The sequence below is a fragment of the Talpa europaea genome, assembly GCF_964194135.1.
Source record: "Talpa europaea genome assembly, chromosome: 13".
NCBI classification, from domain to species: domain Eukaryota; kingdom Metazoa; phylum Chordata; class Mammalia; order Eulipotyphla; family Talpidae; genus Talpa; species Talpa europaea.
In genome coordinates, this window is record NC_140080.1 from 1,547,942 (window position 1) to 1,570,206 (window position 22,265).

Below are 22,265 nucleotides of genomic sequence, written 5' to 3' on the forward strand. Positions count from 1 at the left end.
TCGCATAATCAGGTCAATCAATGTGTCAACCTGTTACAGACTGCACTTTTAACTGAACATGGCAAAATATTCACTCTTTTGAACTTTACATCATCATTTGATGTCAAACAATGAAGCAAATCCCAACAGTATATACAAAAAACAGCTTTGCATTTACAAAAGATTGTTTCCCATACTGATTAATCCAGGCAGCTAACTCATTGGTTTATGCAACTTTATTGAAGAAAAATAAATCAATTACTAGCAGAGCTATTAGTTGATCACTCATCCATTAACAACTTGCATCATTTATTCAGTGCTATATTAAACAGTGTATTGGAAGATAGATTAACTAATAGCTCCAAGCCTCCTAACAATTTAAATGAAAATTACAAAATGTTTTGAGACCCTATTTTGGAATACAAAGGGTGTTTGACTTCCAATTTCCATTCTCTGTAGAACAAGAACAGGTCATTCCTTTATTGACATGCATAAAATACATCACATTTTCTGTTCTGCTGATGCTATAAATTCAATACCAATTCTCCAGCCACATCAGTTATGAGCAGAAAGTATATCATGTAACCTCAAATCTCTAACAGTGGAAGGTTTAAACAAGAATGGATGCTGCTAGAACAATGCTCTTCCTCTGATGTGACCACTGAGCATCCACCATCTCCCCCCCTCAGATGGCTTCTTCAGCATGTTAGAGCAGTGAGGAATGGTTTAGTCTCATAACCAAGTTAGAGTGAAGACATTGGCCACATAATACACATGCTCCATTTTAAAAAAATTCTGAATCTTGGGCAACTGTTCTCTTGTAACTACTTTACAGTTTCTAAAAGCAGTTATTGTCCAAAGCTGGAAGAACTTAAGTCTTCTCAGATGAGCATGTGAATGAATGGAGGGAGGTAAACAAAAAATAAAATTAAAAAAGATGAGGTCTGACAGGGGAGCAGCCGGATAAGAAAATCAAAAAAAGGAACAGTAATTTAAAGTTTATTCCAGCTCTAATGCAGGTTATTCTGACTGTAAGGTAGCATCACATGGCATACTTCTGAGTCCATTCTCGAGATATTCTGTTGTACCTGTAAATAAAGAAGATGATATTTAACAAGTTAAAAGGAAGGAGGAAGAATTTCTATTTTACCTCCTGCTCATCATGGAGCCACCTCTAATGGCTATGATTAGAACAAAGTTAACAAGGGAGAAACAACATTGTTAACTCAAAGCATGATGGGAAATGAGGACCCTAGGCTTCCAATACACTTTAAAGTAGTATTTTAATAAAGCAGCACAGAGCTTGCAGAAGCTAACAAAAATCAGACCGTTTCACTCTCCTCTACCAGACATATTTTACTAAAAAACCTCCCATTAGTATCCATTGTGACAAACTATTTAAAAAGCTTTTACAATTCATCATGGACTTTTGTCAGAATAGACATACATTCTGTACTTCTATAGACATTTCTATAATTAGTAACTTTTTCAGAATCTTAGAAATTACTTGACCCTGGGTATTATCAGAACAGGAAATGCCTTTGGGGCCAAAAAAGAAAAATAAAACAAAGCCTTTGAAATTTTGGAACAGAGAATGGGTAAGTGTGACAAGAAGAAAGCAGTTTCCAAGAGGAGGGGAGATGGTCCCGAGTGGTGGGTGTCATTCAAAATCACGTGTTACTTTTAAAAAACGTTGACTGGAGGGAAGCTCCACTTGGGACCTGATGGATGGAATCTCTAGTACAACTGGTGACATCTTTTTTTCAAAAAGATCAACAGGTAATTCACACACAAGCTATGCTATTTATTGCTGAAGATCACTGATATTGATGTTAACTTTCTTCCTGTAGCAGTCATGCTGTAGGATACTTATTCCAACAAAAACTAAGAAAGGGCACAAACAACAAAGGGCAGTTTATAAAACTGCCTTTTAAAAAATATCAACTAGCTTCATTTCAAACAGGGTTCAACTACTTTTTCTAACATGTAAGTTCTTTCTACCAATTCATGGTTACCTCATTAAAGCATATGCTCTCAAAAAGCCAGCATTTTAAACAAAGGGTTCATTTAGCATTCAGGGAGCCAAAGAGTATAGCTGACACTGAAATCATGCTTGTCAGTAATGAATGTTTAGTGTAGATGCTGTGGCTTCGCTGAAAATGTTTTCCCCTTACATTTTCATCTCTTGGCAAAATTTAAATCACTACATTCCATTAAAATATTGCTAAAATTAAAAAATACCAATTTTAAAATTTAAGCATCATATAGCTTGAAAAGATTAATTTCCATTTCTTACTAACACTTTACAGGCTGCTTTGTCATGCAAAAATACTCTCAAGCACTAACAACTACGAGGTATACTTTCACACTAAACAGAGATCAAGCAGTTAAATGTACAGTTTTCAAAAAACTGCCACACCTGTGATCTTGTGTTAGTGAAGACAGTGCCTTTAAGCATGCAGCACTCAGTGCTGGCAGTACCATGAGTAAGCGCACCAGAGTGCAGATCCTCTTACCCTACAACATAGCGTATTTCTCTGTCCACTCTCTCGCTAACCTATTGTACCTAATTGGACAAGTACACTCAGCATTAATTATAACAAACCAAAGTTATAATGGTGAAGTTGTACATAAAAATTGTATTTGAGAAATTGTATCAAATTTTACAGCAGTACCAGCATTTTTTCCAAAAACATAACTGAGGCTAAGTTTGCTTTCTTACCCAAAGCTTAATTATTAAAATGACAAAATAATGAGCATGTAAGAAAAATAAAAACGCTGTAGAGGGGCTATTCACAGTCACATAAACTAAAACCTAGTAACTTGAAAAACTACATTTCAAGATCTAGATTTCTACACATCTTAACTATCATCTTACCAGAAATAAGATGTAAGTCAAGTCTTCTTGGCATTGTCACAACTTACAGAAGACTAACCATTAAGAAAACCACCTTTTATAGAATTTCCTTCAATAACTACATACTTACTTATCTCTGTCTGTCTTATAGATCCGTGCAATCTCTGGCACTAGGGGGTCATCTGGGTTTGGATCACATAGCAGTGAACAAATGGATAAAAGAACTGCAAGAAAACAAATTAGATTGTTAGCCAGAATCAGAAATCTGAAAATACAGAAGAGCACGTAAAAGCAGGTATCATAAACCACAATCCTCAAAGGATTTTTATTAATGTTTTAATGACTCAGAGACAAAGACTCATGAACAAGCTCCTGACAAGGGAAGCTAAAAATGGGCCCAAGTTTAGTACTGACTACCTAATAAAAATGCTGCCACCCTTAGGAGTTACAAAATAGTCAAATGTTGCCATACTAGTTTATTACTTTTTTCATTAGCTAAGTGGCATAATTTAAGCAACTAGAGTTTCTTGGGGGTGGGGGTGAGGGTGGTAGAACAATGACGCGGGACAACAGCTTTATTAAGAATACGTGGGAAGTTGTGCAGTTATTATTCCTAGGTGTTGGAATAAAAAAAAAATACCCATTTTCTGCCGTGTCCTGGGGGGATGGGGTATCCTCACAAAAATTCCCAAATGTTGATACCAAGCACTGGAGCATGTTTTCAGATTAATTTTGAATGCCTGTTAACCACCAGACTAACAGTAGTGCAAGGTACTACAAAGCTCTAAGATATAAAAGTTTGGAGTCCTGTTACTTGTGGATGAAGATAAAGACCAATATCATAAAAAAAAAAATTGTAATAGCTTTTAAACCCAAGAGTGTATGGAGCATATATAAAACTAAACAAATTTACAGAAAACATAGTTTTTTGGTATAATACTTCATTCCTACCCAACAGTAAAAAATAAAAATGTAGAACCTAGTATTTAGGAATATTAAAACCTCGAATTGACTTGAAAAGAAACTGGAATGTAGCCAAGAGGGTAAATAATATAGAGCTAAAGTTATGTCACAATTGCGAGACAATTATAATAGCACCCACAAAATTATTATTTTTTTCCCTTACACCCAGATATGATTCTAGTCAAAGCAAAGTCTGGGAGACACTACACTGACCCCCCCCTTTAGGAGATTTAAACACACTGCACAAGCTTATGAAAAGTTTTATGATAGCCTGTCTTTATTATTTTTTTTTAAGATTTACTTTTTATTTATACAATAGCTTGGGAATAGGCCAGAGGCACCGGAGGGAGAGAGGATTCACCAGAGACAGAGCGGGGAACAGAACGGGCAGACGGATCGAAAGCACTGCTGAGGGGAGCAGCGGGCACGATGGGAAGTCTGCCACGCCATGTGGGAATCTCCCTGGCTGGCCAGGAATCGAACCCCCGGCTGCAGAGGCTGTAGATAGCTTCACAGCACTGCACTCAACCCGCTGCACCACAGGGGAGGCTCCGATAGCCTGTCTTTAAAGGGACTGTTTTCCTTTGCACGGACCATGCTCATTAAAGCATAGAACACTTTTTGGTAAAATATTCTAATTCCAAGAAACAATTTGCGGAATGCTGCACGAAGTATTCAGGCAGAAAAAGAGAGTGCTCAGAGCTAGCTATTTTTAAACTATTGAACCATGAGAAAGTGATGTAGACACACTTCATCACCATCCAAGACAGTCATTTTGGGGGTGGACAACCAACTACAGATGTTATACAAGGCTCCACAGTAAAAGTACAAGAGCAGAACTTATCTAGAGACCTTTCTGAAACTCCCTTAGACAGTATTTCGGTAGAAATCCCACCATGATCACACAGCTAACTAAGGTTTTTAAAACAGGCTTTTCATTAAAAACAAAAGAAAAAAGAAACCAGAATTTTCCTATAATGGAAACCCCGAGATTTAAAAGCTCTATTAACTTTAGGCATACCGTTTTTGTTAAAAGACATCAAGGAAGATAGCGAGATGCACAAGTGGCTTGGGGGTACAAATACCAAGATCTATTAAAACAAAATTTGCTATTATTTACAAATAATCTCCCCTCCCTAATCTGAATTTTAACTTCCCACAAATGTTTTCTTAAATTTTAAAAATTTTTACCCCACAAAATCTTTCAAAACTGCCAAAAAGAGCAAAAAGGGCACTGTGTCTATTCCTTGCCCACCTCTCACCAAAAAGTTGATAGAAAAATCCAGATGTCAGCCCAGCTCAAGTTTCTTATTTCTCTACACATATTTTTACCTTTAGAAATAGTTAAAGCAGGAGACCACTGTGATCTTAGAATATCGAGACAAATGCTGCCATTACTGTTAATATTTGGATGATAAATTCTTGTTGTAAATGCAACCTAAAATAGATAACAAACTTTTAGGTATTTTCCTGAAATAAAAACAAACATCCTTAACTTAAACAGGAGACTTTTAGGAAAGCTTACTATTGTCATAATTTAAAAAAATTAAGCTAAACCCTAATTTATGTACATAAAAGATGAAAGTTACAGAAACAGGTTTTTATATTCCAAGATACCTTAAGGGACTCCCTTTGTAATTAAAATGACCAGACGACTGTGGAGCAAAAATTTTATTCAACATGGCAGGATGTTCTGAACTTTGGTCCTACCTTGTTGTCAGGAGTGTCAAACAGTAATATGAAGGGTATTTAATATTCATTAAAAAAGACTGGAACTTGTGAATGTAACTACAAAGTACAGAACAGCTCTATTTCAGTTACCAGATTACAAAGGTATCTGAGCCCACATTTCTACTGTATGTAAAATATGAATGAGTATCCCAGACATATTATCTTGAACAGTTACTCATACTGGTTGAATTCATGCTAATGGTGCTAAAGTCAAGGAATATATGCTTTCAATACCTATAAAAAGCCACCTCAGTATATCAGACAACTCTGTTTTGAGACTTAATCAATTACACAAGGAAACTCAAACCTCAATATCACAAATACAGTATGACACTAAAAAAAAAAAAAAAAATCATCTGTATAGTGTATTTGAGACTTGCAACATTGATAAGGCAATTCTTATCTCCACGTTCAAAGTTCAGATTCAGGTCTAGCTGTAATGAAAGGTTAGGAGTCAACATTTTCTATTAGTGACTCACTTCTACACACACACACAGACACACAACAACAACACACAACATAGAGTTATTCTCACTCACTATATATACACACCCATTTAGTCTTAATTATCCAGAACCTTAATTTCTAAGAATGCTCTATTTCTTCTCTGAAATAAAATATAAATTTATACTAACCGATCTTGGGGGTAAAATACTTGCCTTAGGTGGCTTGAAGGGGTAATCTGTAGGAAAATGAATTGTCAAAAAGAATACACCGCCTTGATATGGGCTGTCATTCTGTGAACAGAAAAATATGCTTAACTCTTGATATTTAAGAAATTATTGCTAAGTAATCCATAACATCTCTATATTCTAAGCATTTCTCTAATATGAACCAAAATTACCTCTGATGGCATGCTAAGAGTCTAAATTATCCCACTTATTCAGTTAGTATTACTGGAAAAACTATCAAACTTTACAACAAACCAATCTAATTCACTTAGATCCCATTCTGCCTAAGAAATTTTAGGAAAAATTATCCAGAAACACAAATATTCTAGATCCTGATTGTCACAGAAGTATACTTAACTGTAAATCTATACAAACTACTATGTATCAAACTGAAAATATAATCTGAAAATAAATGCTACATTTGTAGAATTTCTTTTAATGATAACCATGTAAGTGTACATTGCCACTCTGGCAAACAAAAATGTCAGCTATTATAGGTGACATGGAACTACCTTCAATAGGAGCAAAAGAACACAAAGTAGTAGTTTTAAGCAAAGTTGAATTCCAACTGGCTCCTCAAAATTCCCACTTTAGAAACATGAAAGTTTTTTCTTTCGAAAGTATACCAAACTCTCCACAGCAAATCAACAGACAGGAGTACAAGAATTGGAAAACATGGCATGTATGCTTTTCTACTTCAATAGAAAATAAAAGTTTTCAAGCTACAGCATTAAACTTTCTCCTTTGCTGTTCTGCTCATTATACTAAAGAAATCTTTAGTAAATACATACTATACAGTAAAGAAATCTTTAGTAAATACATACTATACAGTGCCTGTAAAGAAACGACTAGCTAGATGTCACATTTAACTAATTCCAGGAAAGTTTTATAACATAGGCTAATACTAAAGACTTAAGTTTCTACTGTGTACTAACTGCAATTTAAGGGTAAGCCTATATATGAAAGTTTCTATTAAGACACAATTCTAAAAGTTCTGTTTAAGCTTTCACGCTCATCAAATAATACACCTGCTTCTTAATAAAGGCAGTCTATGATGAAATTTAGGCAAAAATCCAATTTCATTTCACTTGTTCAAAAAGAGAATTTATGGAAAGTATTTCAATGTTACAATTCAACACCAAAATTCCACCAAGTCAGAAAGAACAGGTTAAAACAATGGATCAGGAGGCAATCAAAATATGCTACCCCCAAAACTGACACTGTTCTGAATTCTCATCTCCTCAAAGTCAAGAGTAGTTTTAAGAAATTTAAAGATCTTTACAATCTCTTCTGAAACGACAACATGCTATCTTCTCCTTCAAGCCCACTGCCACTACTAACTACAAACCTTTCGTGTCTTTTGCTCACACTATGGCAATAGATTACTATGGGTATTCTTGCTTTTACTCTGACCTGTACCTCCAATTTATCCCTCTAACCCTCATGCTGAAGTAGTTTTGAAAGGGTAAGTTACCTCCCCTGCTTGAAATCTAGCACAACTTTAAAGATAAACCCCTACACAAACAGGTAATCCAGTATCAATCTGGTTCCTACCAACCCAGTTAGTCTCATTTTCCACCCTTTTTCCAGAACACACTCTTTACTACACAAAAATAAGTGTTTCCCACATTCCCTTTCTTCTGTCTCTTTCCCCTACTTGGTAATTTCTTGCACTCCCCCTATTTGGAATTTCATTAAAAAGTTTTCCTGTATCCAAAAAAAAAAAAAAAAAAAAAAAGCTAATACATTTAACATTAAGTTGAAAAGATAGCTTCGACCAATAAAATCAAGGCCTATGGACAAACTATTTTGGCGCAAATGGTGTTTGTAGCTTATTTCTTTAAGTTGCCTAAAGGTCATATTTACAGATAAAGTATCTATAGCTAAATTACAAATTAGTGGTAGTTAGTTTAAATAGTTCTCCAAGTAATTCCAAAATCCGTATTATCTCTATTAAAAAACAAAACAAAACCCAACATAGTAAGTCACAGGGATGTTATGCTCTAGAACACACAAACTATAGGTGATGCATGACTTAACTCATTGTTTCTTTAAAAGTACAACTATAGCATATCCAAAACAGAATCACCATGTAACAAAAGAGAACAAGCAAAAAATTACAACTGTATCAGTCCTGGATTTTCAATGAAAACCAAAAATTAAAACAATTTAATACTTACAGGTCCCATAATTGTGGCTTGCCAATGAAACACTAGAGGGGGAGGGGGGAAAGGAGAATTGTTATTACCTAAAAATGTACAAGCTTTTTGGAATTACCATAAAAATCAACTTGGAAGTTACTTACTATCATCCCCCACTGGACCTGCAGAACATTGTGCTGGAGGATCACGGGCCAAATCACTAAGTTCCTACACCAAGACAAAAAATGATGGGTCATGTCACCTTAACAGAAAACACAAGCAAGCGAAGAGAGTCAACTGCTTCCGGTTATTTTCACCCCTTTAAGGAACATATAACAACTCACATAACAATATATTCCATTATGAGATGAAAAATATAAGCAGCCCCAGTCCATTTCTGGGACATGGCAGGAACAATTGTTCTATAGGCACACACTGAGACAATGACCTTGGCTTGGATACATGAACGTATATATGCACTGTGCCATGAAACTTGATTAGAAAGGAGAAAACTGTTCTGCTATAAACTGAAGGAGCTTATAGCTAAGAATTCAAATAAAGTAGTCCCCAAACATGTATATTATTGGTGACCTTTCACACCATCTCAGAGGCTCTTGTTTCCGCTATCTTTTAAACTCTGCTCTTTCTGCACCACGCGTTTTTTTCTGCTTGAAAAATCTCATGGAGCTGGATTCCTTTTTTGGCTTGGTCTCCTTATTCCCTCAACTCAACCTAGTCTTTATTCAATGTTGAACAAAATGACAACTCTGTTAGAACCTACCTTTTTAGGTAGCCAAGTTTGCCCTTAGCAAAACATGCAGCTTCTCCAATTATATCTGACCTTCTATTTCCATCAAGTATGTACTGAGCCTTTCTATGATTGGACCTAAGAAGTACCTGCACACTGAGAAAACAGTTACAAAAAGCTTATGATATAGTTATAGCTATATATGCCAACATATACAAATCCCTAGACTAGAAATTTACAGAACCATGAGATAATAACGGGTCCCTAAGAAAAGGGGAATATACAAGACGTAGGGAGCTAACTAGAATATTTGCCTCTACTGTATGTTCAAAATACACTTCAAAAAATGGCCAAAGGAACAATAGTTAGCCTAGATTCACTACATTAAAAAAGTCTATGCAGTATAATTGCCCTTGTAATAATTTCACAATGCACACACATATATATCAAAACCATGTTCTACATCTAACACTAATACAGGTCAGTATGTCATAAAATTGGGGGAGAATTCCACTGATACATTCTGCCAATTTACTTCTGAAAAATCATACCACAATTCCTTATAAGGTTATCCAACACCAGAGATGTCAGGATTCACAATCTTAAGATGAAAGATCAGCTCAGACTTTTCAGTGACCTATGTAAATATACTTGCATGGCTCAACACATTTAAGAGAAAACTCACTGTAAATACTTGCTTTTCATCAGTAAAAATTATAGCAAATTTTTATTTCAACTAATTAAAAACTATATGGTTTCAGCTTCAAAAATTCTTGCAAACAATTTAGAGGCAATTATTTAAAAACTATCATGAGGGCCTCCCCTGGTGGCGCAGCGGTTGAGAGCTGGGCTGCGAAGCTGCCCGCAGCCTCTGCAGCGCAGGTTTGATCCCTGGCTGCAGGCGAGGGTCCCACATGGGGCGCAGACCTCTCCTGCAGCGCCTGCAGCATCCCTCAGCAGTGTATTTCGTCAGTCTGCCTGTTCTGTTCCCGGCTCTGGTGAATTCTCTCACCCTCCCGTGCTTCCGACTGTACCCAGTGCTTGTATAAATAAATAAATCTTTAAAAAATAAAAAAAAACTATCATGAGGGAAAAAATATTATGGCAAGTTGAATTAACCAACTACTCATTAGTGAGCAAATGACTTCTCATGGACCATACATCAAGTCTCATACAGCAATTATCTGCATCCCATGACAGACCCAACTTTTATTTATTGTAATGGCAATCTGCTTTAATATCCACTTCATCTCAAGAATCAAGGGCAATCTAAATGATATAAACAGAAAACATCCCCATGTTCTAAAGCTTATATAATAAGTTCTATTTAACACCCTCCACTCCTGCAAAAGACAAGCTAGTAGCTACTTTATGTACTCTTAAGTCCCTCATTCATAAGGGGTAGAAATCCAAATAATTCACGTTAAGGATTAAAAACTAGAACCCTTTCCCCACAAAACAAAGGATCATGGTCTGACTTTTCAAAAGTGCTATTAAAACCCAAATGCAGGGGCCTCCCTGGTAGCGCAGGCGGTTGAGCACAGCACTGTGAAGCTATCAGCAGCCTCTGCACTGCAGGTTAGATCCCCACCAGCCTTGGAGCAACCCACGTGGCGCAGCAGACCGCGCCAGTCTAGCCCGCTGCTCCCCTAGGCAGTATATTTTAGTCCATCTGCCTGTTCTGTTCCTTGCTCTGTCTCTGGTGAATCCTCTCACTCTCCCGCACATCTGGCCTGTACCCCAGCTCTTGTATATTAAAAAACAACAACAACAAAAAAACCCCAAATACAAATTTATGCATGCAATTCAAAAGCCAAAATATGTCATAAGTACAGATAGATACGCACCTCAGCCAAAATTGTAGGAGTTTGTAGTCTCATTTTTAATTTAGACACTATTTCGAGACGTATTTCCTCACCTCTAAAACAACTGTGTCATGAACAGGCTACATGCCATTAACCTTAGCTCACTTACATTTCCAGCCCATATGATAAACCCATAGGCATCTGTCTGTAACACAGCTGCCTAGCAATTTAAATCATGCTATTAACAATACATTAGTAACACAAGGTCAGCAAATTTGAGGAGCATTTATTTGTGAATAGGATTTTAAAGAAAACACGCCATTAGGTTGGCACATGAAATTACTCTTATTTCACCATTTTTTAATTACAGAAATTACAATTTCAGGTGATTCTCTAGAAAAAGTCTCTAAGGACTTGAATTCAAATATTCCCAAAATATTTTCTTATGTCCAAGCTTCTTACATTGACCTACCCACCACATATTACCTACTTAATAAACAAATTTGAATGTAATAGATTAAACTAAAATCCTTGAAGAAAAATATCTCATGGTTGTTTTTATTAAATAAAAACGAATATAATGATGGCAGGTCTTAAAAAATGCCCAACAATATTGAAACGATTTCATTATTAATAGTTTAGGAACTGGTAAAGCTGACCTAGAATATATCAACACCTCACTCAAAACTTACGTATTTTGAGCCTCCCCGGTGGCACAGCGGTTGAGCGCTGGGTTGCGAAGCTGCCCGCAGCCTCTGAAGCGCCGGTTCGATCCCCGGCCACCGGGCCAGGGTCCCACATGGCGCGCAGACCTCTCCTGCCCTGCCTGCTGCTCCCCTCAGCAGTGTACTTCAGTCCTTCTGCCTGCTCTGCTCCCCGCTCTGGTGAATTCTCTCACCCTCCCGAGCTTCTGACTGTACCCAGTGCTTGTATAAATAAATAAAAATAAATCTTAAAAAGTCTTAAAAAAACTTACATATTTTCATTAGGAACAATGTAATATTTCTTAGAGAAGAAATGAGTATTTGTGCACAATGACTTATGAATCACCACGCCTTTATATAAGCTTGCATTACCAATCCTTTGGAGTGAACATATGATCTTCACCTAGTTAGCAATGAATTTCAGGGTCTTACTACTTTCAGTTAATTTCTAAATGCCTCATTTTCCATGACCAACGCATCTTCTAAGTAATAATCAACACCTGAAATTTGTCCAATTATATGAACATATACTTTAAATTCAACACTGAAGAAAGACTTAAGCTAAAGGATTAAAACAGATGTTTTAAATCACATACTAGTATTTACCTCCTAAGATACTAAATAATTCTGATTTCATTATACTCATCCATAAGCAAACAAAATACAATATCTTAGCAAAGTGAAAAAAATGGGGTCAGTTCTCCATATAACCTCAATGTAACACATTTTTGCCTACCACAAAAACACCTTATCCCACCTTTCATGTGAATGTTTTTCTCTCATTCCAAATATGGCTATAGTGCTGGGTAATTTTCAAACTACCATTAACCAATTACTCAGATAATGTTCATCATAGAATTTTGTTCCTTCAGCCTCAGTGATTAACTTAGGTCAGAAAATAGCCTTGACCATTTCAGTCTGTGTTCATTCTTGCCCAAGATTTTTCCAACTTCTCTAATGAGCTTTAAGGATATGACCCAGAGCTTTTGGCATGTGCCCTGAAACTACATGGTGAATCCAAAGGAGACAAAGTTGGGTGGCACAGATAACTCAGAGCTGACTTTGCAATACGAATGCGCTATTCAGTTTCTAGCTGGCTCCACACCCTTGCTACAGCTATTCTTTTGATTGTAAGACCCCATTTTCCTTCCAATAAATCCAAGAGGGACAAAACCAAAAAAATAAACAGTTAAGGAGAGACCCATCCTGAGGAGAGTGCTACTGGGTGGGGGCACATTACCAATTATACAAATTTTACTGCACCTAAAAAGAAAAAAAAAAGCCAGGCTTGAGGTCTTGCTGACAAAGACAATTCAACATAACAAAGCTTAATGAAGCAAAAGTCTCAGAATTAAACCAGAGCAAGAAGTCATATATCCTAACTAAGGAAATGTCTGACTTACAATCTAATTACAGAAATGAGAGATTAATTTACATTCATTTCTCAAAGTTTCATCACCAAAACATCCATTTATTCATATGGAGACTACCCTTTTGGCATGAAGCATGGTAGGTGTGAAAATACCAAGATAATACGTGAATGCTTCTTCCAAAAGATTGACCAAATAAAAGTAGGCACACTACATAAACAAAAAAAATCACATTACAGCCACGTTAAGTGGTTAAAATGAAAACATTCGAAAAGTTTGTGAACCCTGAAAAGGTAAACACTGGCCTTGCTTGGGTTTAAAATAGTGACATTTGAGCTGTATTGTGATGAAGAAATAAATAAGCACCCTAAGAAACTCACAGGGGTGTGAAGGCTCACAGGCTGTATACATCTGCTTATGGGTTGGTATAAGAAACACAACTTGGCATAGGTAAGTGAGCAGATGTGCTAGAAAAGGTTAATCAGGGCTGGTTATTTTAAGAATCTGTAATTTTGGCAAAGTCTACTGCAAAGGTTATGTTTTTTTTTTTTTTTAAAATTAAGTCATATCCTAAAAACACCCATGTGTCTGTATACCCACTTGGTAGTTAACATCTACTATAAAGGACAGACTAGCAGGGGAGTACGCGAGTTGCCTGTGACAGTCATTCAGAAAAGAAAAGCATATGAACTAAGTTACGGGGATGAAGAAAGACGTGCAACATGGAGCAGCTCACCCTTTCTGTTCCCGCATGGGAACCCCCGGATCTCCCTTTTACTAGGAGAAAGGTAAGACGAGTTTGCGGGTAGGACACACGGAGCTTCAGGATGCGTAGGCTACCAAAGGAGGCCATCTACCAGACAACTTGAGAAGTCAGTCTAAGATACAGAAAACTGATGCTTTCTTAGGATCAGTTCCTCCAGTCATAATCCACTGTTAATCTGCATATGACCACCTCCATTTCAGGTTACATAGCCAATAAATGAAAGTCAATGGAGAATACAATCATCTCTCCCACAGTAAAAGGAACCAGGACTGGAGATCAATTTCCATTGAATCACCTACTTAAACAATTTCCCAAAATAATTTTGCCCTTTGTTTTCACCTTATGAAATGACATTAAAGTCCAAAAATTTCGCAGGTTTTAGGGACAGAATTAAAGCCAATCAACAGGTACAAACTGTGTTCTCATTTGGAGGCATGTGACTGAAGAATAAGCGGTTTGACTATTCCTTTCTGGGGACTCATAAGACTATTAGATAGTTCAAGGAAGATCTTCTCTTTGATCTTCAGTGGACACAGGATCTCCTGAACAGTTTAGCTGTAAGCAAAAACACACAAAAAAAGCCTAGAGACCCTGTTCGAAAAGCTTTTATGTGCAATTATTTGTATTTTTGCTGCTCTGTTCCTTACAAAACTTGTACTTGAGTTGAAGATTTGTATGATGATCTTAATTAGCTCCGTAATGACAGCCCTTGCCTCTGAAACCTAAACTGACCAATATGAAATACTACCTTGGGGGGCTGTATGAACAAGGGCATGGAGAATGAAACCCTTCTAAGAAAATTTGAGGTAGGAACCAGGCTCAAGAAGCCTTCGTAAAATATAAAGGTAGGTGTGTACTCAGAACACCATAGAACTTAAAACGCAGTATTGCTAATTGTACAATCTAGGCAGACAACAGTGCTAGTTATTATAAATATCAAGGTTTATGATGAAGCAAACAAAATTTTTACTGCCCTTATGTGAAATTTCTATATGCCTTATGTAGACACAAATGGCAAGGAAAACAAAATATCTCAGAAATTTGTTTACCAAAAGTTATTTCAAAAGAAAGTTTGGCAAAAAGATTTTGAAATCTGAAAATTTTCATACAACAGTAGATACAGAATTTAAGAACACTAAAAAATGTAAGAATAGTAAGTATGAGATTTGAGAGTAACCCAATGTTTCTTTTACCTTAAAGATTAAGAGGTTAAGTGCTACACAACACATGTCATTACATCATCGACAAGATATTTACTTCCTGTTTAGCTGTAATTATAGGCAAGACAAGTATGCTTGTTCATTAGACAGGTACAACAAATAGCTTGAATGAGTAACACTACAATTTTCTTTCTTTGGACCACCATTAGACAAATAATTTAAGATTATTCAAAAACACAAACATTGTCTAAATTGGTAAAGACAGAAAGCCAAAATGAGATTAAATCTTGATCGTGAAAGCAAACATTTTAGATATTAAAAACAAAAATCTACTGAATCCAGTGGCTGAAATCACAAGAACGCTTGAATATTAATAAGCAAAACAGAAGTCAAATCTTAACTGAAACCTAAGGATTAAATATGACAAATTCAGTTATTAACTGCAAGAAGTTAGCTGAGGGCCTCCCTGGTGGCACAGCGGTTGAGCGCTGGGCTGTGAAGCTGCCCAGGGCCTCTGCAGCGCTGGTTCGATTCCCCGCTGCTCCCCAGCCACCGGAGGAGGGTCCCACATGGCGCGCAGACCTCTCCTGCCGCCCGCTGCTCCCCTCAGCAGTGTCCTTCGGTCCTTCTGCCTGCTCTGCTCCCCACTCTGGCTCTGGTGAATTCTCTCACCCTCCCGCTTCTGACTGTACCCAGTGCTTGTATAAATAAATATTAAAAAAACAAAAAACAAAAAAAACAACAAAAAACCCCACAAAAATGCTTAAAAAAAAAAAAAGTTAGCTGAAAGCTTCTCAATGATACAAGGTTATGTTCAAAGTGTTGGTTGGAGCTAAAAATCAGATGTCAAAAAAAAAAATTCCAGTGTTTAGGTAAAGCACAAAATATTTTACTGGCGCGCCACCCCCCACCCCATAACGGGGAGTGTATTTTTAAGAATAAATCTTATCTAGCAAATTGGCTATTAGGATACACAGCAAACACACCCAATTCTTAATACTACTTAATTTTGAACCAAGATCTCTACTATGTTAGTGAAACCTGATCAAGAATTCAAAATACTCAGTGAAAGAATGATAATCATTTCATTTTAGTCACTCCAAAATACTGGCTTGTAATGGATAAAGGCAATTGAATATAGTTATTTGAATAGTTTCTCCTTAATTTCTTTTAAAAAAGTGCTTCCCCTGATTTATAGTATTGAGTTGCACGAGGTGACACACCCATTCATGTGTTCATATGCAAGTCTCCTCTACTCAAATCAGAAATTCTTTTGGGTAACGACAGGCCTCCTTCCTTACTTTTCATCCCTCGGGACTAGACTACTGTGCTATACAGAGTAAGGCCTAATAAATGACTATCTCCTATGTCTGTGGCTCTTAACCAGGGAGAGACTTCGGAATCACCTAGGGGATACTGCAAAATTATGCCTGTTCCCAGAGAAAATTACTCAAGTTTAATAAGACCCCCTGTACCCATATTCTTTAAAAACCCTGCTAAACACTAGGCTGTACAAATGCAATGCCTGTCAAACCCCTCATTCACAATAACATAATCTAACTGAATGCTAAAGTCAGCCTAGGATTTCATAAAGTAATCTGAAACATTTTAAGCTCAGGATAAGGAACCTAGTGTCTTTTCTTTAATAGCAAGGGATCTTTACCGCTAAAAGCTTGCGGAAAATTCTCAGGAATTGACTGTATCTTGGAGCTAATGTATAATCTAGCGACAGGTAGCTACTGATATTATTTTCCCCCACTGCTAGCAATAGTACTCAACTTTGTATTTGCAGAAATAAAAAAAGAGAATTAACACTGCAGGTAAGCATAATGAAGCAAAATGTAAAATATATCAAAGCTAGTCAGTCACCCTTATTCAAATACTGAGGTCATTATATGATCACATCCCTCAGTCACACAAATGTCCCACAAAGTATATTAGCTATATAGACAAAACAATGAAAATCTTAAAAACACACAAACACAAGATACAGTATGTACGTCTAGCCTATAGACTGATCTGGGTCCTTGTCTACTTTAAGACATCCCTAATTAATTGGCATGGAAACATCTCTACTTAGTTTTCCTGAAAAGATGAAGGAAAAAAAATTCACCCTTATCTTTGAAATGTTTGTTAGCTTATTTCAGCTATAACCTAAGAAGTAGAGTTAAAACCCAATCACTTAAATGGGAGAAGAGAGAAGCCGATTCAGGCACAAATCTAATCACTCACCAAGCTACAAGTGGAACTGAAATGGTTCAAAAGAGCAGTAGAGTTTAGGAGTGTAAGAACTCACGCTCGTGAGGAAGACTCCGAGTGTCAGTCTTCTACTGCTATGTGACTACAGGCGATGCATTTAATCTCTCTGTGCCTCTTTCCTCATGTTTAAAGTGGAAAAATAAGAGCATCATTGTGTACGGGTGGCGACGATTCAAAGTGCTTAAAAACAGTATTTGGTACTTAGATGCCAAATCAGAGCTATTATTAGGCACAGAATGTTATGCGCAAAAAACCTTTTGAATACCAAAAACTAAAGAGGTTGACCAACAGCATAGTGATTAAGAGCACATGCTGCGGAGCCCAACTTCCTAGGTTCCACTCCCAGCCCCAGGCTAGCACGACCCTAGTGGCTTCTGAAACCTTTGTGGCTCAGTTTTATCATCTCAAAATGGGGAAAGCTGTACCCACTTCTTCAGGTAGTTGAAAGGTTAAATGTATTTATCAGTACTTCAAACAGTACTGACACAATGCAAACACAAAGCAGAGAGCTATTCTTTCAGGCTTGGTTCACACTGTATTTTATGCATTGTAAAGTTTCCCAAAATACATGCATTGCAGTCATTTTGCTTAATGTGGAGAGTAAAATTGCCTAAAGCCCCCAACCACTGCCGATCAACTTAGGAATTCCTGGTTTTTAAAAAATTCTTCTTAACAAATGGCCCTACAGCACCATCCGCCACCTAAAAGGTACCCAAAAAACCCAAGTAAGACTGATAAAGCTACTAGGTGTAGGAAATATTTTAGGAAAAAAAAAAATTCAAGGCTTCACCAAAACACATTAATGGTTAAGAATATTCCAACAATAAGCACATTTCAATAAAATACCAGTGAGGAATACAGATACATCTTAGTATTTGGAATTTGGGGGCTTCAGACAATAATTTCAAAGTAAATACATATATGATGTAAGAAATACCACACTAACATCAATGCCTACTTGACCCTGTATTTCTAGAACTGCTGCCTAAAAGTAAATTACCTATCCTGGTTGTCCACTTAATGAAATGATTTAGAACTTTTTTTTTTTTTTAAACTCTCATTCCATGATTCTGACAGCAATAGCTATAAAACAAACTACACGTAGGTAAAAATTTTTCTATATGTTGCTTCAACAATGTCCTACACAAACAGTGCTTTTTCCAGTTTGGAAAGTGTTATGTCATTTTTTATATTATACAAATCTTAGTATTTACGACAAGAGACAGTCTGGTATGAAAAAGTACTAGACTAAAAGCCAAAGTTCCTTAACATTTTGAAGTGAAAACAGGGACATTAACATATAGGTAGTAATAGTGAGTGCCATGTGCCAAGGATCTGTTCAAAGCCACAAATTTACCAATCTAATCCTTTAAAAAACAATCTAGGAATCTGAAATTTGTTCACTGTTGCATCCCTAGTGTCTATAATAGTGCCTGGCACATATTAAGCACCCAACCATTTATTGCTCGTATGTAACAACTACTCATTTTATAAGTAAGGGAACACAGATACTTGCCCAATTCTATAATTCTATCTGGAGCATTTATGCGCCAAACTTCACACTTTTAACCATTATATTGCCTCTACAACTTTGAAATCGTTTAAGTGGTGTTACAACAGCTGGGTAGTCCCTGCAAAAGGGGAAAAAAACAAAAAACAAAACCCCAAAACAGTGACACCTTCCTTTAAAGTGTGCTGTTTCACAGACACAAAAAGCTACGGATCAGAAATTACTCCACATCTTAGTTGGCTAAATTAATTCCCACAGTGTAAAGTTTTGATTGTGCCAAACGTTATGGTCTCCTTATTAAGCAGACTGGAAAACGTAACTGCTTCTCTAATGTGTTGCCAGCCTTCCAAGTGTTTACATAATCCTTTTTGCTTCAAGCAATCCTTGGTCTCAAAAACACAAAGATTTAAGTTTGTATTTCACATAAACTGGCAATGACAACGCAATGGCCTAAAACAAGATTTAAGATTTTCAGCAGCAATACACTGAATAAAAATCTAAACCATCACCTGTCATAAAATGTCAATTTTGCCAAATAAACTTCAAAGTCACACATTAAATATAAAATTAAGCAGTATCAAGTCCACTTTAAGAAAAGCAAGCGCTTGTTATTCCTTCAAGTTAAAAGAAAACAAACAAAAACCCCAAACTATCAAACCCAAGTTTCTAACCCAGAAACTCCTGTCGCCTAGTTTTAGTAAGGCCTACTTTTTATTCCACGACATTTTTGTTCAAGTTAGCTGTAAATACTCCACCCTCCTCCGATTGTGCAAGAACCAAACACCCCACACATACACAAGTTACAAAAACGGGAAATACAGTCAGAGCTTGAATACAGGTCTTAGTTAGAGCAGGAGGTCTGAGAGCAGCTACAACCCGATGTGAAAGTTAACATTTAACAAAGAATATTGTTTCATCTTGTTACGAAAGGAGATGCCGGAAAGAGCCTGAACCAGTTAAAGCAGCCGCCATCTTAAAATGCAGGGTAGAAGTTGGAGCAAGAAAATGAGACGAAACCACCGGAGGTGGAGGTTCCGCTCACCCAAGCCCCGAAAAATCCTACCTTCTTTCAATTTAGATCGATAACTTAGTACCAAACCACGTCTGAAGTGGCGAAACCCTCTTCCCGGAAGGTTGTTGTCAAGTGGGCTCGGGCACGAACAGGTAGCCCCAGCCCCCTCCCTGCCCCCGCACCTTCCCGCGGGCCGGGAAGAGGGCGCTTCCGGGCTTCCCGGCGGCTCCCGGCCGGCCTCTAACAGCCGGGGGACCCGCCCGCCCCAACACGCCCGCGGCGCCGGCGCCTCTCCCGACCCCGGTCCGCCTCTGCCCATTCACACGGCCGCCCGGACACTGCGCCCGGCCCCGAAAAAAGTTGGAGCCCCGCCGGGGCTCGAGTTCCTCGCCCCTCTCGCGGCTCCTTCCTTCTAGCCCCTGCAAGGCCGGGACCCCGGGCCTCACGACTAAGTAAGCTTTCGGGCCCCAAGACCCGGCCCGGACACCCGCGGGCCCGGCCACCCCGCGAGCGCCCGGCCGCCCCCGGAGAGGCGACGCGCCCGCCCCGGCCCCGCCCGGCGGGCACCTTATTAATCCGTTTCAGCGCCATGGTCTGTGCTGCTCGTCCGGCTCCTCACTCGCGGCTGCTCCCGAAGGTCCGGCCCGCTCTGGATTCTCCGGGCTCGGGCAGGGTCGTCTCTCCGTCTCGCACCGGCTCCGCCAGACACAGGCGCCTGGTGCAGAAACGGGGCAGGTCAGCGCTCGCCGGGCCCCGGGCCCGCGGACTCGGCGGCGGCGGCCGGGCCCCCGAGGGCGGCGGGCGCTCGGCCGGCGGGGAGCTCGAGCGCCGGCCGCGCAGCGGGCGAGTGGGTGCGGGGCCGCGGAGGAGGAGCCGGGCCTAGCCGGCGCGGCGCCCGCGTCACCGGGAAGAAAGGCGGGGGGAGGGGAGGCCGGCGGCCGGCCGGGCCAGCCACCGCGCGGCGGGCCCGCGGCCGGAGCTCCGGGGCCGGCCGCCACCGTCCGCGCCGCTGCCGGCGCCCACCCGCCCGCGCGCCCGGCCCGCGCGGACGCGCCCCTCCCGGGCGGGAGCCGCCGGCCCGGCTCCCCTCCCCACCCTCCGCCGCCCGCCGGGCGTCCGCGCCGCGGGCCGGCCGGCCGCCCCCCGCCCGCCCGCCGACCCCACCCACGCGTACAGCGGGCCGGGGCCTCCCCACGCTGCGGCCTCGGCCTCCTCCCGCGCGGCTCTGGTGCCTCCCCGGCCCGACGGGGCTCACGCGCACGACACCGCCACAAGATGTCCGCTGACGGAACTACTGCCAGCGCGCGGCCCCTCCCCCCGCCGCCTCACCGCCGCGGATCCGTCCGCCAACGCCGCCGGCGCGAGGCGGCCCGGCCGGCGTCAGGGCGGCTCGGTCCCGCGTCGGCCGCCGCCGCGCCACCCCTCCGGCCGCGCGGAACAGCACCTTCTCGCTACACCGACGGGAGGCTGGACCGGGAGGGCGGGGGCCGGAGGCGGGTCATGGGCTGGGGGAAGGGTAGGCGAGCGGCGGAAACCCCGGGCCTCAGAGAAGCATCGAGAACCGGAAGGAGACCACGGCAGGAAGGTAATGGAAGCGGCAGCTGCGCGCCCGAGCCCACGCCCCTCCCAGCGGCGTCCCCCGTTTCCTCACTTGGGCTTGAGGAGGCGGATCTCGCGAGAACCTCGTGCTGGCTCACAGGCGCTGTGGCTCTGCAATGACTTAAGGGCAGTTTTGTGCGCTCTTCCTGATAGGGGCCCGCCCCCAGCCCGCAGGTTCTCGCGAGAGGCCGCGGGGCCCGGCGGAGCGCCGCCCCGAGGGCTGGGGCGGGCGGGGCAGAGGAAGTGCAGTTCCGGGGTGGGGGGCGCGCGCCCAATCGAGACGCGCGGGGGCGGGGCCGCGCCTGACGCGCCGCCTCCGCCAGGTCGCGGCCGCGGCTTCCGGTAGAGCAGGTGAACGGCCTCTGCGCGCCCGCACGCCCGGCGGGTGCGGCGGGGGAGGAGCGCCCCCCCCCCCGAGGCGCCTGCGGGCCCGTCGCTAGGGCCGGAGGCCCGGCTGCCGGGGCGAGCGCGACCCGGGCCTCCGACGGCTGCCCCAGGGCTGGGGCCGACGAGGCGGGCCGCGGGCGCGCAGGGCGGTGTCCCGGCCCGTGCCGGGAGGAGCGGAGGACGGGGCCGGCCGGCTCGCGCGCTGGCCTGCCCCGGGCCCCGGGCCGCGGGTTTTTAGCGGGACTGGAAGGGGGCGCCGGCCTGCTGGTCCCCGCGGACCCCGCTTCGCGAGGCGGAGAGCTGGAGGGAAGCGCCTGCAGCGTCTCCCCTGGGAAGAGGCGAGTGGCGAGGGGCTTCTGCCCAGGAAGGCCGTCCCTGGTCACGCAGCAGCTCTGTGACAAGTGGACTCAAACGGCCGTAAGAATGTCACGAGCATTTACTGAAGCAGTATTCCTTAAACTAGTATATGAATCACGGCATTTTGTTCAAATTGCGATTTCTGACTTGTTAGCCGGGTGGAGCCTGAGTGTGACAGCCTAGAAGGCTCCCAGGTGACGTGGCGGATCACTGAAGCGCCCCACCCGTGCGCTCCTGGACACCGGG

General features: G+C 41.1%; 1 protein-coding gene across 2 annotated transcripts; it reads right to left on the reverse strand.

Annotated features, from left to right (window-relative positions):
* Positions 1-1,021: 1,021 nt before the first annotated feature.
* Positions 1,022-20,267, reverse strand: UBE2D3 (ubiquitin conjugating enzyme E2 D3; the record flags this gene model as incomplete). Of its 2 annotated transcripts, none has more annotated exons than XM_084252453.1 (7): positions 1,022-1,067; positions 2,967-3,060; positions 5,132-5,237; positions 6,190-6,267; positions 8,382-8,413; positions 8,507-8,570; positions 20,244-20,267. In XM_084252453.1, the coding sequence occupies 7 exons, from the start codon at positions 20,265-20,267 to the stop codon at positions 1,022-1,024; spliced, it is 444 nt and encodes a 147-aa protein (XP_084108579.1). The 2 variants fall into 2 exon arrangements, with proteins under 2 accessions (XP_084108579.1, XP_084108578.1); XM_084252452.1 differs by lacking the exon at positions 1,022-1,067 and adding an exon at positions 2,497-2,545.
* Between the last annotated feature and the right edge of the window lie 1,998 nt (positions 20,268-22,265).